Here is a 17,772-nt window from a genome sequence, read left to right on the forward strand (position 1 = left end):
CAAGAGAGCTGTGTGTTCATCTTTACAGTTGCTGCTCTTGAGCCAGCCTGTGAGGGATGGGCTGGGCTTTCCCCATTAGCTCCAGAAAGAACCTCAGTGAGCAAGACCAGCAGCCTGCGGGAAGATTTAGCAAAGCGCCAGGCTGTGCCACTCTTGTCTCTGTGTGTGTGTGTGTGTGTGTGTGTGTGTGTGTGTGTGTGTTCAGCGACACATTTGAATATACCTTGAAATGGAACAAAGAAAGGATGATAAAGTGATGTTCTATGCAGAGATGTTCTTGGAATCTGGGCAGTGGTTTTGTGCAGGTGCATTATTATCTCCAAATAGACTGAGAACTTGTAACATTTATATGGACAGGTTGATGGGCTCGTGAATTAAAGAATCCCTGCTTGGTCCTAGTGTGGGGTTAGGATGTGCCCCAGCCACCTGCTCTAAGGTAGATCACATTTTAGGCAAGAGTCTAGATCCCCTTGAAAGTCCTGTTCAGGTTGTACGGGCCTCAGTTCAAATACTGAACAGGCCTAGGTGTCACCCACAGGATATTGAGAAGTTTAGTTCTAGGGAATGGCTCAGGGAGGAGTTCATAGTTCTCTTCCAGTTACATCTCCTTGACGTGTGACCTTGACATTTGCTTGGTGGGCAAGGGAACTTAACTTTGATCTCTGAAATCTTGTGAGGTTACAGGTGAGAATTTAGAATGATATACAAAATGCAACGTATATTTAAAAAGAAAGGGAGCATGAGAGTCTTCATCAGGATTGTGAACCATTGAACCAAGTGTTACGTGTGTTGTCTTAGCAGTGTTTTTGGCACTTCCTGACTTGGTTTTCCCTTCTCTCGATTTGCTTCCCTTCTATGCACTATTTAGAAACAGTTGAGCGATGTGCACAGAGTCGGGGAGAAGCATATTGTTCAAGATTGTATAGGTCGAGGTGGAGGCATTAGCCTAGAAAATTCTGATAAGAGCATGAAAGTTAATCTGATAATAAGAAAGACAATAAGGGTATAGGATTTCTGTTTTGCATATGTGTCTATTTACCAGATAAAAATATATGGTAATATTGTTCATTCATTTAACAAATATATCAAGCACCCACTACTGTGGCCAGCTCTATTCTAAGCACTGAGATACAGCAGTAGACAAAACTAAACAAAAGCTTCCCCACCCTCATGTTGTTTGGTTAAATGATATGAATTGCTGGGCTTTTTTGTAGGTTAAAAACAAATGACTATAAATACTGTATGATCTAGCATCTACTATATGGTCTTTCCACTCTTAGGTCTTTATTTAAAAGAGATAAAAGCATACATCCATACAAAGGCTTGCACATGAATATTTGTAGCAGCTTTATTTTTAGTGGCCTTGACTGGAAACAACCCAAATGTCCATCAACAAGTGAATGAATAAACGAATGGTAGCATCTGCGTTGGTGCGGTGGAGCACTACTCGGCAGTAAGAAGGACTGAAGTACTAATACGGAAGGCAACATGGATGGATCTTAAGTACAATATGTTAAGCGAAAGAAACCAGGAGGTTTCATCCTATACAAAACTTTAGAAGATACAGACTAATCCACAGTAACACAAAGCAGATCAGTGGGTGCCTTGGAACGGGAACTGGGGTCGGGGACAGAAGGGCAGGAAATGGAGACTGCAAAGGGGCAAGTGAGACCTTTTGGGGAGATGAATGTGTTTGCTGCCTTGCCCATGCTGATGGCTTCACAGGTGTACGTGAACACCAAACCCTTTCAATTGGTACACTTGGGAGTATGTGCAATTAATTACTTGACAGTTTTATTTCAGTGAAGGTATTAAAAACAGTCAAACAGCAGCAGTTTCTTGTGGTTCAATCAGTAGGGAAATCTTAGTGATGAATTAATGTTTGAAACCTTCTATTTGTTTTTCATACATGTATGGAAAACTCACCATGTGTCAGGCACCATGAAAGGTATTATCAACGAGGAGCAAACAAGGCTGTTTTTGCCTGAAGTAGGTTTGAAAAGAGATGGCTGGACAGCTCTCCCATAGGCAGTTCTGAAGCAGTTGCCTGGTTTAGCCCAGGGAGCCTTTGTTGACTGCATTTACCCATGCTTCCGTGCCTTCCTTGTTTTGCAGAGTGACCTGTGGTCTCTGGGAATCACCGCTATCGAGATGGCAGAAGGTGCTCCCCGTAAGTACCTTCCTCTGGGTGAAATCTGTTGCTGGCCTGCTCTGCAGGTGCGGATGCTTCCTCGCCAGTAGCTTTACTTCTGCTACACCGAGCCCTGCGTGGACTCAAGCTGGCGTACCGAGAAAGCAGAGTCGTCTAAATCAACCAGGAATCCATTCATTTCAGAGTGGTGTGAGGATTTGTATTTATGAGGGGAGACCAGAAAGGAGAGCAGAGCAGACTCTGAGAAGTCTTGTCTGTCTTATATACTCAGTGTATAGTCTAGTCTTCAGCTACTCTTCACCTGTAGTCAAACTGGGACTAAACCACAGAGAGTGTAAACACCAACATATCAGAAATGCAGAGCTGATTTTCAGGGCATGGGTTATGGGAACACTTGCACTCAGTTGCTCTCATTCCTATTAAAATACTAATGGTTAGGTTGTTAGATTTCCCTGCTTATTTGAGACAGAGTGGGCAGGGCTCTGGCTACCCAAAGAACCTCCGCAGTTCCTGGGAATCTGGAGCATTGGCCCCACCGAGACCCTCCCCAGCTGCGTGGTCGTCACCTCTGAGACTCCATTCAGGAAGTGCAACTGACCAGGGACAGCTGCCACGATCTCTCCTCCCAAGAGCCACTCCCCTCCAGTGACCAAGAGTGGCAGGGATATAAGGTAGAGCCTTTCCTGGAAGACAGGGGGCTCCTTGGAAGGCAGCTTTCACTCCTTAGTTTCCCTCCTTGATTGCCTTCAACTGCAGGACAGCCTAGCACCCTTCTACCTGCTGTTTCTCCCTCCCACCTTCACTGCCATCAGACTTCATAGCAATCTGACAACTCTCCCAGCCTTCCTTGGCTCCTTTGCTATTTCCTTTCAGGCAGGAGTTTCCTCCAGTGATATTTTCTCATGTTTACTATCACCTTAGTGTCTTCCTTTTCAGAAGACCTGGACCAAAACAGGCCCTACATTAGTATGATGAGTCATTGTGCTCATATGACTTTTTACCCTTGAGTTATCGTGGTATTCTTATTTCTCACTCCAGAATTAGTAGAATTCACCTGTAGCATGACTAGAGTGTTTGTTGACCAAATGTCCCTTATCCACAATGCTGGTCGGCATTTATGAATCAGAAAGATAATATTGGCAGTCTTGAAACTGTATCATCATGCTTAATGAGCAGTTACTGCCTGTGTGCTCCATCATGTCCGACTCTTTGGGAGTCCCCAGACTGTGGCCTGCCAGGCTCCTCTGTCCATGGGATTCCCCAGGCAAGTATAGTGGAGTGGGTTGCCATTTCCTCATCCAGGGATCTTCCCAACCCAGAGATTGAACTCGTGTTTCCTGCATCTCTTTCCTTAGCAGGTGGATTCTTTACCACTGAGCCACCTGAGAAGCCCCTAATGAGTAGTTGGAAGGAGCTAAAAATAAACTTTCTCCCAGCAGAATCCTTTAGCTTTGGGGGAGAATGTGTTCTTATTCTAGGCACACAGGAAATGATATTCCCAGATGTTTGAAGAGTAAACTAGTGAAATATTCTCATTGAATAGAATGTGTGAGTGTTTTTACTATAAATGATAATGTCATCTTTACAATGTGAGATATTTTTATGAGTCTTCTACCAGACTTCCTTTGCCTTAATCCTCTGGTCTTCCTGGGGCCATTGAACAAAACCAACCAAACAAACAAAACCCATCATGAAAAGCCTGAAAGCCATTCAAGGTATTTATCAATACAGAGAGAAAGGTGTTTTGGTGTAGTGCTTTATACTCCAAAAACCCATGTATTAATATTAATAGATAACACTGCATTTGGGGAAGCCTTCAGTGTATAAGAGATGTACCATGGATTATTTGGGATTTTACTAATTAAAAATAAGTTACTGTCTCCATTGTAGTTGTTATCTGGATGTTGTTTACTTGGAGTCTTAGATGGTTATTTTTAGCAAAGCAAAGGTTGTTGAGCCTTTGACTTGTTTTCCTTAAAAATGAAGTGCAAGTAGACATGTTAAGGGTCTCTAGTTGAAAGGTGTTAGATTTTTTGAGTCTCCTGTAATCAGCCTCATTTAACGCTCACCAAAGGGAAGCTTTATGATCTCCTGACTCTGCTCACTGGTCAGGCCTGGACTCAGGATGCCATTTGGCAGCATTATCAGCACAGAAAGGATGGGCTTGGCACGGACTTGGCCCCCTAACCTGAGCTGGCCCTTGTTTTGGTCTCTTGCAGCTCTGTGTGACATGCACCCCATGAGAGCTCTCTTCCTCATCCCCCGGAACCCAGCGCCTCGGCTGAAGTCTAAGAAGTGGTGAGTTTGGTCTTTGGTGTTTTGCAGATCTAATGTCAAGAGTTTCTGCATTTCTGTTTGGAATGAGCTCAGATCTTTAGGTCCTGCTAACAGGATTAGATGAATATGTACTAAGACTTGTTGAATGATTTTCTGTGTGGTGTTATTCATCTTAAAGTACATATTAAGGACCTACTATTTGCACAGTAAGTCCTTATTCATTATGAGGAGATATTAGCTAAAGTGGGTCATGGAACTCAAGAAGTAACATGGAAACACTTTGATTTATCACTCAGAGTAATATCTTTCCCAGCAGTGCAGAACATCTCATCAGAACAGGTGATAGTCTAGAGTCAGCCCATTAGATTGGCTGACTTTTCTTCTGTTCCTTAAGTCATTAATTCCCTAAATGTATATACACACTTGGTACTGTGTGAGATGATTTCCTGCTCTGTGCATGAACATCTGTAATTTTTGTGTTTGCTATTGCTTGCTCTTTATGACAGGTGATACTGGCTTCTTTGTGGCAGTGATCTAACCTTTCCATTTAATAAACTGATTAACATAAAAAGTGACTTAAAAATACTAAGTGAATACGTGCATGGATGATGAAGGGTATGGTAAAAATTATAGTGGTAGTGTCTGATTGACTGGAGTTTGTAAACAGAGTTCTACAGATTAGAACAGGATTTGAACTTTTGGCTTTTTTGGTGCACTTACACCAGAGCCTTTGTGTCTTATTCTGGAGCAAAAATTCATTGCTTATTCCCTTCCCTCTGTGTATACTGTGTATCTTCCTTGATACGTTCTCAATTCTGATTCCCTTTGCCATGGGGCCAATTCCTGAACCACTTAAGACCTCCTATCCTTTTCTAGATACCTTCTAGGCAGTTTTGAGCATGAAGGGACAAGAGCCTTCTGCCTTTTCTCATATCACTTCATGATCAGGTCCTCGTGTTTCTCACACACCCACCCACAGGTTCCCCCTCCAGGATACAAGAGCAATCTTAATTTATACCATTTCCAGGAATGACACAGTGACCCTGGCAGAACAAGAGAAAGGCATACTGCACAGAGAGAGGGAAAAGAAATAGCCCCAATAGATGACAGCCTCAGAGTTAGTTGCCAGGGGCTGCATGGGGAGAGAGTGAGAGTTGCTATTGGTAACAAGGAGGCAGAGCATCCCTCCTCCTCTCTCTGGAGGGTCGCCGTGGTGTGAGACATCACTCTCTCCCCAGCAACAGCTTTCCATTGGGCACCACACGGCACATGATCCACAGGTGCCCAGAGGCTCTGCTTCCTCCCTTCTCCCCAGAACAGCTCCCAGAAAGGGGCTGGCTCCGTTCTGGAAGATCCTTGGAAACATCAGGGACACTGTGAAGCTCTCCACGAGCTTTCTGTTTGTCCTTCATGCCACGCCTCCCAGGGAGGTTGGGAGGGGCTGCTGTGTCCAGTGGGCTGCACCCACCCTGTCCCCTCCCTGCCTCCTCTGTCTTCACTGATATTGGACAGGGCTGCTGACTCCACCACAGAGGACAAACTGACCACCCCTACCTGTGCCGTTTGCCCAGAGTGGCGTGGCCACACATCGCAGTTCAGAAATATTTGTGTTCATTGCCAGCTTTAAAAAAAAACTGGCAACTGAGCAGTCCGTGGAGATGTCTGGCCTTTTTTTCCCACAGAGGTGCAGCCGCACTGCCCTGCCCAGGCATTCCTGCTCCCTTTTAGGGTGAGCCCTTATGCTTCTGCCCCCGTCACTGCCTCTTCCAGCCCAGAAGCTGGAATCCCTTGGTCACCACGCGGGTCCTGTCTTCTTCTTACCCCTGGTCTGCAGTGCCCTTCTGTGTGACCCATCTGGCCCCCAGAAAAGTGACTGACCAGTCCCTGTGCTACAGTTTCCTGGTTCGTTGACCTTGTTCCAACAGGAGCCACCCTGCACTGACCTTGCCTGAGAAGTACAGACTTGAGGGGAAATACAGGCTGACTTCTCTGCTTCAAAACTTTGGCGATGAGAGCTGATTTTATAATGCTGCAGAGAACTGGGTCAGTCCAGGCTGCCCTCGTCCCACCAGCCTCTTTGCACGGCCTTGCATGGCTCAGAATGAGAGCCAGCTAGGAGAAGGAGTGCCACGTGCCAGCTGGTGGACAGGAAAATGACGTGGCTGTTTGAGAGCCAGTGGAGGAAACAAAAGCCCTGTAAAAATACACCTTCTCAGTCAGAACCCAGCCGTTATAAAGATGGCCGTGCAGCCCCCAGCCACAGGACACTTGGTGGGGCTTGAATTTGTCTACACTAGAATTCCAGTTTTTAAATGAAAATATTTAGGCACTTCAGAGTACTTGTATTGAACAACCAGGTTCAGAGTGATTTAAAATAGGTTAGGGTTTGGGAGGAAATAAAATATTTCTATTTTCCTTTTCCTTTTTTACCTTATCCCCCACCAAAAGAAACAAAACTTCAAAATGTTCTTTTATATCTACCTATTCTCTACTTTAATGAGTTATCAGGTGAAGTGCACTATTCCCGGTGTATATTCCAACATAAAGGAAAGATATAAACATCTGAATGCAGAGTTCCAAAGAGTAGTAAGAAGAGATAAGAAAGCCTTCTTCAGCGAACAATGCAAAGAAATACAGGAAAACAACAGAATGGGAAACACTAGGGATCTCTTCAAGAAAATCAGAGATACCAAAGGAACATTTCATGCAAAGATAAGCTCGATAAAGGACAGAAATGGTATGGACCTAACAGAAGCAGAAGATATTAAGAAGAGATGGCAAGAATACACAGAAGAACTGTACAAAAAAGATCTTCACGACCCAGATAATCACGATGGTGTGATCACTGACCTAAAGCCAGATATCCTGGAATGTGAAGTCAAGTGGGCCTTTGAAAGCATCACTATGAACAAAGATAGTGGAAGTGATGGAATTCCAGTTGAGCTATTCCAAATCCTGAAAGATGATGCTGTGAAAGTGCTGCACTCAATATGCCAGCAAATTTGGAAAACTCAGCAGTGGCCACAGGACTGGGAAAGGTCGGTTTTCATTGCAATTCCAAAGAAAGGCAATGCCAAAGAATGCTCAAGCTACTGCACAATTGCACTCATTTCACACGCTAGTAAAGTAGTGCTCAAAATTCTCCAAGCCAGGCTTTAGCAATACGTGAACCGTGAACTTCCTGATGTTCAAGCTGGTTTTAGAAAAGGCGGAGGAACCAGAGATCAAATTGCCAACATCCACTGGATCATAGTAAAAGCAAGAGAGTTCCAGAAAAAACATCTATTTCTGCTTTATTGACTATGCCAAAGCCTTTGACTGTGTGGATCACAATAAACTGTGGAAAATTCTGAAAGAGATGGGAATACCAGAACACCTGATCTGCCTCTTGAGAAATTTGTATGCATTTCAGGAAGCAACAGTTAGAACTGGACATGGAACAGCAGACTGGTTCCAAATAGGAAAAGGAGTTCGTCAAGGCTGTATATTGTCACCCTGCTTATTTAACTTCTATGCGGAGTACATCATGAGAAACGCTGGACTGGAAGAAACACAAGCTGGAATCAAGATTGCCGGGAGAAATACCAATAACCTCAGATATGCAGATGACACCACCCTTAGGGCAGAAAGTGAAGAGGAACTCAAAAGCCTCTTGATGAAAGTGAAAGAGGAGAGTGAAAAAGGTGGCTTAAAGCTCAACATTCAGAAAACGAAGATCATGGCATCCGGTCCCACCACTTCATGGGAAATAGATGGGGAAACAGTGGAAACAGTGTCAGACTTTATTTTTCTGGGCTCCAATATCACTACAGATGGTGACTGCAGCCATGAAATAAAAAGAGGCTTACTCCTTGGAAGGAAAGTTATGACCAACCTAGACAGCATATTCAAAAGCAGAGACATTACTTTGCCAACAAAGGTCCCTCTAGTCAAGGCTACGGTTTTTCCTGTGGTCATGTATGGATGTGAGAGTTGGACTGTGAAGAAGGCTGAGCGCCGAAGAATTGATGCTTTTGAAGTGTGGTGTTGGAGAAGAGTCTTGAGAGTCCCTTGGACTGCAAGGAGATCCAACCAGTCCATTCTGAAGGAGATCAGCCCTGGGATTTCTTTGGAAGGAATGATGCTAAAGCTGAAACTCCAGTACTTTGGCCACCTCATGCTAAGAGTTGATTCATTGGAAAAGACCCTGATGCTGGGAGGGATTGGAGGCAGGAGGAGAAGGGGACGCCAGAGGATGAGATGGCTGGATGGCATCACTGACTCGATGGACGTGAGTCTGAGTGAACTCCGGGAGTTGGTAATGGACAGGGAGGCCTGGCGTGCTGTGATTCATGAGGTTGCAGAGAGTCGGACACGACTGAGCGACTGATCTGATCTAATCTGATCTGATTCCAACATATGACCAAAGGGGCACCACTGTGGCAGAGACAGCCATGAACTCTTCATTATAAGCATTCAGCTGAGGATCATTTCCAAGGAATTGACTGAATCTACGACATACAAGGCACATGTATGTTGTAGTCTCAGCAACGTATTTATGTGTGTGTATTTAAAATATATATATATATTTAAGATATATATAAAAATTTGTTTTTACTGAAATCAGGATTCTTTAAATTCTATAGTGCTTTACAGTTTTCAAAAGTTTCACGCACATGATTTCATATAATCCTGTAATAACCTTCATTTTCTTAGCCACAACCCTGCCGGGCAGATGCTCTGAGTCTTCATATTATGGGTGAGAGTCTGAGGCTTTAGGTGGGTTATGCGCCTTGCCCTAGGCTGCGCAGTGTTCGTTTCCCAAGTTTGTGACCCGTGTTTTTTCTACTGCGCCATTTGACTTCTCAGAGTTCAAGGTTAAAGTGGTAGAGAAGGAGCTGTACTAGTCCCTCAGAGTGAGCACCCTTCCCTTGAGCCTTAATATCAGGGAAGAAAGGCGGTATCATTGCTCTTTGCCCCTTTCATTGTAGGAGGAAAGGAGAGCTTCCTTGGGAGCAGGAACCTGGCCTTCCTGCCCCATCAGCGCAGTGAGGAGAGGCCTGGCGCTAAGGAAGTCAGGTGGTCCGTGCTCCAGTCAGTGTTCAGGCGGCTCAGACATTTGATTAGGCCTCCAGGAGGGTTACAACTTGGACTGAGTCAGAGGAGAAGGACGCTGTCACCATCTGTCTCCCTGTCAGCAAGTGACCAGTGCGGTGGGACTCCCATGTTTCCCTCCTCTCTCTGCTCTTGCTCGTGTATAGTGAGATTCATCCTACATGGATAAGCGTCTCCTGCAAAGGATTTCGTCCCCTCTCTCGTCCTGCTGTGCTCACCCTGGCCGCTCATCCCTCGTGCTTGCACTCCATGCCGTAGCTTCCTTGCAGGGGCCACTGAAGAAGGATGGGGATGACTTTGTTCCTGTAAAAGGTGGTCAGTCTTGTCCTTTTCACATGCCCTTTAAATATGAAGATTCCACACAGGCAAAGCAGTGTTCGACTGAGCTCACTGGAGAAGTCGTAACTGCTTATCTCTGGGAAGAGGGATAAAATTCCTGGTTTAAACCACTCAGGCTCCAGATGGAGACTGAAGGCCCGATGAGGTTGTCTTATCCTGAGTCCCAGGCTCAGAGCAGCCTGGAACCCCAGCCTGCTGCTTTTACTCCAGAGCTTCCAACCATTTCTCTTATTTTATGAAACTACAGTTCCGATTCCTGCTGAGTTTTCTGGCACTTTTGTTTTAGAAATAACAATGCTTTTTTAGGGGTGCAGGGAGCTGTAAATGAAATAATGATAATAGAAAATATCAGAAAGGACTTCAGATAGACTAAATTTATTATTAGTAGTGTGACTTTGGACTTTATTAAAATCAAAACAAAAATTACTAGAGTCTTTTAAAATCAGCATTTTTTGCAGTCTCCTTGGAGGTGAGTGAGTCCTGCTCACTCTTGCTGCTAATGCATCCAATACTAATACACATAAAGTAATTCTGTTAAAGAATTCTATACTATTCAGTTCAACACAAGTTGGGAAAAACACCATCACAATTCTGCTCTTAGCCCTCAAGGCAATCCTACTGTTCTTTAAGCCTGGCGATTGTCAGAAAGGGTGGGACATTGTCATCAATAGTCAAAGTATTAATAATAATAATAATAATCATAGCATTTGTGATGTCACAGGCACAGTTCTAAGTATTTTACATGAAGTAACTCATTTATTTATCACAGCAGTCTTTTGAAATAAGTGCTAACAGTATATCCCCATTTGCAGCCAGGGAAACTGAGATACAGAAAAGTTAAACAATATGCCCCAAATCACACAGTTAGTAAATGATAGAATCTGAAGTAGAGAAAAAGGATAGTTCTAGGCAAGTACAAATTTTAAAGGTCAAATTGCCTTTAGGGAGTCTGAAGATTACCAGAAACTTTTAGCCCAAGAAGTTAAAGTGGTTAATGTAACGATCGTTCAGGCATTTTTAACACCTCCAAGGACAGAGAAGCCTGGCGAGCTACAGTCCCTGGGTTCACCAAAGAGTTTGACACAACTTAGCAGCTAAACAACAACAACAACACAATTTAACATATAAACAGTAAAATCTGAGACGATAAAGTGCTCAGTGACACTGGTATTAGAGAACTAGTGTCTCAGACGAAAAGTACCAGTCACTATCATTTATCTCTCCATGCCAGGCCTTGGGAAATTAGTATTGCTAATCTTGGGCTTTTTTTTTAAAGTGACAGAACTAAATTATAGGCAACTAAGACTAAAACAATAAAGGTATAGAAATGTACTTTAAACCCACTAGGCCTCTCAGCAAAGAGTCAGGTGATACTCAATGTAGGTGAAGTTTTTTTACTTTTAATTAAATGTGTGATTAAACATATTGATTCTTTGGTCACACTAACTTACATAGAGACAGTACATCTTTGAAGATTTGTTGTAAGTAAGCATTATTTTCTCTTCAAGCAGAACCATTTGCAGAGGACATGGGGTTAACTGCCAGCTTTGTAATTTCGCACATCTTGGCTCATCCTCTGGGCCCAAAGATATTCTCTTGAGTATATCGTGAGATTCCTTCCCACCAGGAAACATACTGGAAAAAAGACTGCTATAGCTATTTCCATTAAACTCCCTGAACACGCTCTCATTCTGGAGATGTCTCTGGCTTTTGTGAGGTGTCAGGATCAGGGAAGGGAATGTACAGTCTATTAAGTCTGGCTTTCTTTTTAAATTGGGTGTGATTTCTTTTATTTATCATCCCCTAATGAACAGTCGAGCACTTTATAAAGAACAAACTCTTTGTTCCACATTTTCTAATAGAAAAAAGAGAACTTCCATTTGCGTTCTCGTGAATATTTAATAGCTTTCTGTCTTCATTTGATTTTGTTTTCATCTTTCTAATACTGATTTTCTTACCTAGAAGTGTACAGCCTGGAGTGTGTCCGTTTCTTTATGAAGGTTAACCTTATTCTCTTCAGTTTATTGCTCAACACAGTCCATTATTTCAGTATGGGTTGTTTGTTGTTGTTTGTTTGTTTGTTTTTGCAAAGTCCCTCCTTAGGTGCTATCACATTAGTGCTTCCACAAATTAATCTGATGGATAGAAAGAAAGTGTATGAAATAATACCTTCTCTCTAAACCTTCCTGTGTGTCTCTCACAAGGATTTGAAGGCAGCCACATTACAGCTCTTGGGTGGAATTCTCACCTGATAACCGTTTATGCATCCTCTTGTTTGTCCAATATATAGCATGTTCATGATACAAAAATGGCTCAGGCACATCCCAGCTCTGGGGAGAATTTCCAGGGTCCAGGAGGCAGGGGTACGGGCTGAAGGACTTAGAGAGAGATACTTAGAATGTCCATCCTGTGGTTATTGTGTCTAGTCCTTAGTTTTGCCAATCCTGATTCATCCTGAGCTGACCCTCAGGTGACTTTTACTTCTCTGTTCAATAATTTAAAAGCTTAAACATCGCCTAGAATGTTAAGGAGGGAAAAAATACCAGTAATTCAGTATTTTAAACATGGAGTAAGGTGAAAAACTGCTTTGACTTGGGCAGAAGTAGAGAATAGCACAGTGCCCTCTGACACCTGAACTTTGAAGAACACGCTCACCATTGTGTTCTGTATGGTGAGGACACCTTTCAGGCTAGAAGGTTATACATAGGACCTGCTGGGAAGCTTGGGAAAGCTTTACTTCGGTGATTTGCTTCTGTAACTCCCCAGTGATCCACAGGAGGGCGACAGAGAGCATAGAATGGATCCATTCCTGATCAAGGTGCCAACAGTGAGGAGGGTGTGCAGGGCTCCCCCAAGGTCTCTGAGAGTGATGTGCCTCGCTGACAGTGGAGCACCTCAGAAAGGCATGCAGTAGAATCATGAGCTTAATTATTTATGATGCTGGACAGTTTCTTGGAACTTTCAGCCAGAACAGGCACGCCCAGCTCATGAATCATAGCTCAAGTCATCATTAATTTCTACCACGCTGTGGACTTGTGCCCTAATCGCTGGTATCTCTCACCAGCTCTCCCCTGCCCCTGTGCGTCCCTGGCACAGGGTTTATCTCTGAGGAGATGGTGCCTCTCTAGAAGCAGATAAATTTGCTTCTGGGTGTGAACTTAGTCCCTTGAAGTTAAGTTTCCAAGTCCATGGATCGATAGCAGACATTCACATACATCCTATTCTTGCTCACTGAAAAGCAAAGTCCAAAAGTGATTCTGAAATTGCCAGTTAAAAAAAATCTGCCTAAATTTCATTTTACTATGTAAGAATCTTGTTCATTTCTACAAATTGTCCCCTTTACCTATTCAACCCTAGTGTTACTTTTTCCAGCTTGCATTTCCTGCCTTACTTAGCTCACCTCAGTGTCCCCTGACATATAGTATGCTCAATCTCAGCTTTAGTTTTTCACTGATTCCTACCTCCTTGAACTGTCCTTTCCCAATAATTATTTTTTTCCTAACTCTTTAAGGCCCAGCTCTGGTTCGCTCATTCCAACAGACCTTCCAGGAATTTTTTATCGGGGTCTTTCTCTTCACTGGTGCCTGTTGGTCTTCGGTGTGATTTGACATATAAACTGTGCAAAAATACCTTCATGGTGTAACTGCCATACACTGCCTGAGTTGTGTGTTGGTGGCAAGGATTCCTTTGAACCCCATTGTGCTTTATAAAGAGCTAGATGTACTCCGTGACTGGCTGATACCTATGTAGCTGATTGAACCTATTTTTGTTGTTGTTCTAGTATTTCAGAAAATGTAAGTTTCCTTTGCTTTGGATTGTCCTTTTATCCATGGGTTCATCTCTTCTGTTTGTCAGGTCAAAAAAATTCCAGTCGTTTATTGAGAGCTGCTTGGTAAAGAACCACAGCCAGCGACCAGCAACGGAACAACTGATGAAGCATCCATTTATACGAGACCAGCCTAATGAGCGACAGGTCCGCATTCAGCTCAAGGACCATATCGACAGAACAAAGAAGAAGCGAGGAGAGAAAGGTGAGGTGCACATTTTTATTGCAGCGAGGGAAACAAAAGACCAAGTGTCATGGGCTCTTGATGTGTTTGGAGGGACCGAGGGGATTTCAGATAGCCTGCATTGTTCTTCAGTGTGAGGACTGCCTCAGAGATCACAGCCTGTGGGCATCACCAGGGGCAGGCTGCTGAAATGGAATCTTTCATGAAAGAATAGAACTGCAAGAAATATTACCTTTTCCAGGCAGTGAACAACAAGTCGTGTTAAGTGATTCTATGAAGGGGTTTAATATGACAAGTCATTTTCTTAATTCAAATGAATATTCATGTTTCAAAGGCAAAATCTACAGAAGACAGGCAACCTTAAACACACACACACACACACATCTGACATTTTTTCAGTACTGGCACTCTTCACCATTTAAGTTTTTGTGCTCTGAGGCTCATTTTTAATTTAGGTATTTGGAAGTCAGAAGAACTTTTATTATAGTCACAGGAATTTTAAAGAGGTTGCCAGGCTACTGTATAGAACATTGCATTTTCCCCTTTGTTTTATAGATTCAAAAACTCTTTTTTCTTATGGCTCTACCTGTGGTCCCACCCTGTCTTCACTGCATCACTGGAAAAGGCATGAGTCCAACTTGGGGTCCTGGGACTGCCTGCAAGTTGTTTGAATAGAGACTCAGAATTCCTTAACTAGCATCCTGACCAAGGTGAACTCACCTGGTCTGGGGGGTTTTATGACTTAGTTGTGTAGGGCAGTAGGGAAGGTTGAGGATGGGAAGGAAAGGGGGAGAATGCAGAGAACAGATGGGTGAGAGCTCCCTGGTGGTAGCAGGAAGGGGCAGCTGGTGGGGCTGGCAGTGAGGTGGAAGTTCCGGTCTGATGAAGCGAGCGCTGAGCGTGGGTGGGTGGAGTAGAGGGGAAGGCAAGAGGCCGATGGTGGGGGGTCCATGGTGATGTGCTTGTCTCCACTTCGGTCCTCTCCACCTTTCTCCTCTGCTCTTCATGATCCAGTGGTGGGCAGCAAAGAACAGAGGGTGCCCTCCTTTTGTAGTAAGTCCCCTACTTACAAACGAGTTCTGTTCTGAGAGCCTCTTCCTCAGTCTGATTTGTTTATAAGTCCAACAGTGTTAGCCTGGGTACCCAACTACCACAATCCGGTATGTAGTACTGTACTGTAATAGGTTCATAGTAGCTTTCCACACAAATAATATGTACATTAAAAAAGCAAACACAAGAAAGAAAGAAAACATTTTTAATCTGACAGTACAGTACCTTGAAAAGTACAGTAGTATAGTACAACAGCCGGCATACTGGAGCTGGCATGCACGTTCGCATCTTTGAAAGTTCACAACTGTATTTGAATTTCTCTTCTTTGTCTCCTTAGCTAATATCTGTCACATGGCAAAGTATGAGCAGGGTCCTAGCGGTGGGCAGTGAGCAGTGTAAGAGTCAGGACTGGGCAGAGGGAAGATCAGCAAAGGCTAAGGGAGGAGGAGAAATCCTCAGTGAACATTTCAAGGAAACAGTTCCTTCTCTGCAGCCAGCCTCCGGGACTCAGGAGAACGTGTGATCAGGTTAGACTCAGAGCAGGAGGTTTTGAGGCTAGGCCAAAAAGGAGCCCTATCTCCAGCTCTTAGTGGGTGGAGAGGGATGACGTGTCAATGAGAACCCAAGGAACTAGGAGGGCAGTGCAAGATGCACAAACTAGGCATAGACAGAAATAGATGAGTCGAGGTTAAAAAGTGCCAGGACTGATTTTTCAACTGCTACTTATTAATAGTGGTCTTGGGCCACTCCATGAACTCAGAATTTTAAAGGGAATAGTTCAGAGCAGTGTGTCAGACATGTAGCCCATTAAAGGCCAGCTTTTCTAAAAAGAAAATTTATTCTCCTATACATATGTAGATTAGGTTAAGTACTTAGACTGTTGTTTTCACACTCAAATTCTGAGTTCAAATTCTACTTCCACCGCTTAGTTATGTGAACTCCACCCCTGTTTTCTCATCTTTAAAATAAGAATGGGGGTATAATAATAATTACTCTTGTCTGGCATTTTTGCAAAGATTAAATGAGATAATGCATGTAAAACGCTTACTACAACTTCTGGCACATAGATGTACTCAATAAATATAAGCTATGCGAAGAGCTGATTCATTGGAAAAGACCCTAATGCTGGGAAAGACTGAGGGCAGGAGGAGAAGGGGGCGGCAGAGAATAGGATGGTTGAATAGCATCGTTGACTCAATGGACATGAGTTTGAGCAAACTCCGTGAGATAGTAAAGTTACAGGGAAGCCTGGCATGCTGCAGTCTGTGGGATCGCAGAGTTGGACACAGTTATGCGACTGAACAACGAACACTTATTTAGAAAATTATTTATTGACATAACTTTACAGTAGTATTTAGGGTTACTTTCTGAGATCTTGTGACTTCTTTGCCTCTGAACTCTAAGAGTGGATAAAGCATGTTCCTTGGGTTGTTTGCTCATTTTGGGAGCACAAACTCTGGACTGGAACTCAGAACTCACCATCCTGTGAAAGCAGACTATTTTTAATGTGTTCTTTCTCTGTGGAGTAGAAGAGTAAGATTCTTGGTAGTAGGCATATTCAAGAATTGCATGGTAAGTTAAGGAACTTAATTCTATTTAGGCTTAAGAGATACCTTTTTCTGTCTGCTCCCTAAGAAAGGTTATTGCCCAAATGAGACTTCCTTCCAGTTGCTTGATTTAATAAATCACTTAATTTGCTCCTTCTAGTATTTTTTCATTCTCTTAGTAGCTTTAAGACCAGTTTTGGGGAGAATCAAAAATTTTAATATGCATTGTTTAAAATTTCTTAACCTGATACTTGGGCTTCCCTGGTGGCTTAGGGGTAAAGAATCCTCCTGCAATGCAGGAGCTGCAAGAGATGCAGGTTCTGTCCCTGGGTTGGGAAGATCCCCTGGAGGAGGGTGCAGCAACACACTCCAGTATTCTTGCCTGGAGAATCCCGTGGACAGAGGAGCCTGGCAGGCTATATATAGTTCATAGGGTTGCAGAGTGGGACATGACTGAAGTGACTTAGCATGCATGCACAACCTAATACTATTTTTTCCTTAAGACATGTTGAGACATGCTAATTTAAGACAGCAGTGCAAAAGCAACCATGCTGGATTCTGATGAAATAATACAGATGAGGAATCTGACAAACAAAACTTTCACCCTATTGAGGACAAATAATTAGATTAATTGTGTGCCTCTGTTTCTTGCTTTAATTTACTTTAATAGATAAAATTTCTGCAGTTCAGTTTGAATTCTCTCTTGCTTTGTTTCAGGAAAATTTGGAATATTAAACTTTCAATGTGGAACTTTGAAACACTTTATGAAGGGTCTTTACATTTTGGTGGAATAATATTTTTTAAAAAGTGGCCTGAAAGCTTCATACATATCTAAACATGTAAAGCTAATTTTTATTTGATTTTAAAAAATACACTTGAAGTCATCATGCTGTGACTTCCTTTCATCATCCCTTATGGAGTAGGATGGAAAGCAAAGTGTGTTTGTGATCAAAATACATAGTTCTTAATCATGTGACTGCTGCCTCGGTGGTAACATAAGCAAATTGCAGTTTCAGTTGCTTTTCAGGGACACAGATGTCTTCAAAGTTGTAATTACTAACCCACAGCTATCAATGGATGATAGCCCTGTGACCACCTCCCTTGCTTAAAATGAAAAGCTCCTCCAAAAGGCTCCCCATTGCCCACAGAAAAGCCTCAGCATGTTAAAGATCAGCAAGTCACATCAGACCTGCTGGCCTTTCTCACTCCATCTGCTTTCTCACACCAAACATTCAGAAACCAGTGTTTCCTGATCATTCATGCACTATAGTACTGTCAGCCTAACTCAGGTAGTTATGTTGCT

General features: G+C 43.1%; 1 protein-coding gene across 9 annotated transcripts in view; it reads left to right on the forward strand.

Annotated features, from left to right (window-relative positions):
• TNIK (TRAF2 and NCK interacting kinase) overlaps window positions 1–17,772 on the forward strand; it is a 410,943-nt gene that overhangs the window by 287,809 nt on the left and 105,362 nt on the right. For all 9 annotated transcript variants that reach the window (XM_061415948.1, XM_061415967.1, XM_061415997.1 and 6 more), the window contains exons 8-10: window positions 2,116–2,170; window positions 4,372–4,450; window positions 13,718–13,893. In XM_061415948.1, the coding sequence (XP_061271932.1) occupies window positions 2,116–2,170; window positions 4,372–4,450; window positions 13,718–13,893 (310 nt within the window). The remainder of the gene's footprint in view (window positions 1–2,115; window positions 2,171–4,371; window positions 4,451–13,717; window positions 13,894–17,772) is intronic.

The sequence above is a fragment of the Bos javanicus genome, chromosome 1, assembly GCF_032452875.1.
Source record: "Bos javanicus breed banteng chromosome 1, ARS-OSU_banteng_1.0, whole genome shotgun sequence".
Lineage (NCBI taxonomy): Eukaryota > Metazoa > Chordata > Mammalia > Artiodactyla > Bovidae > Bos > Bos javanicus.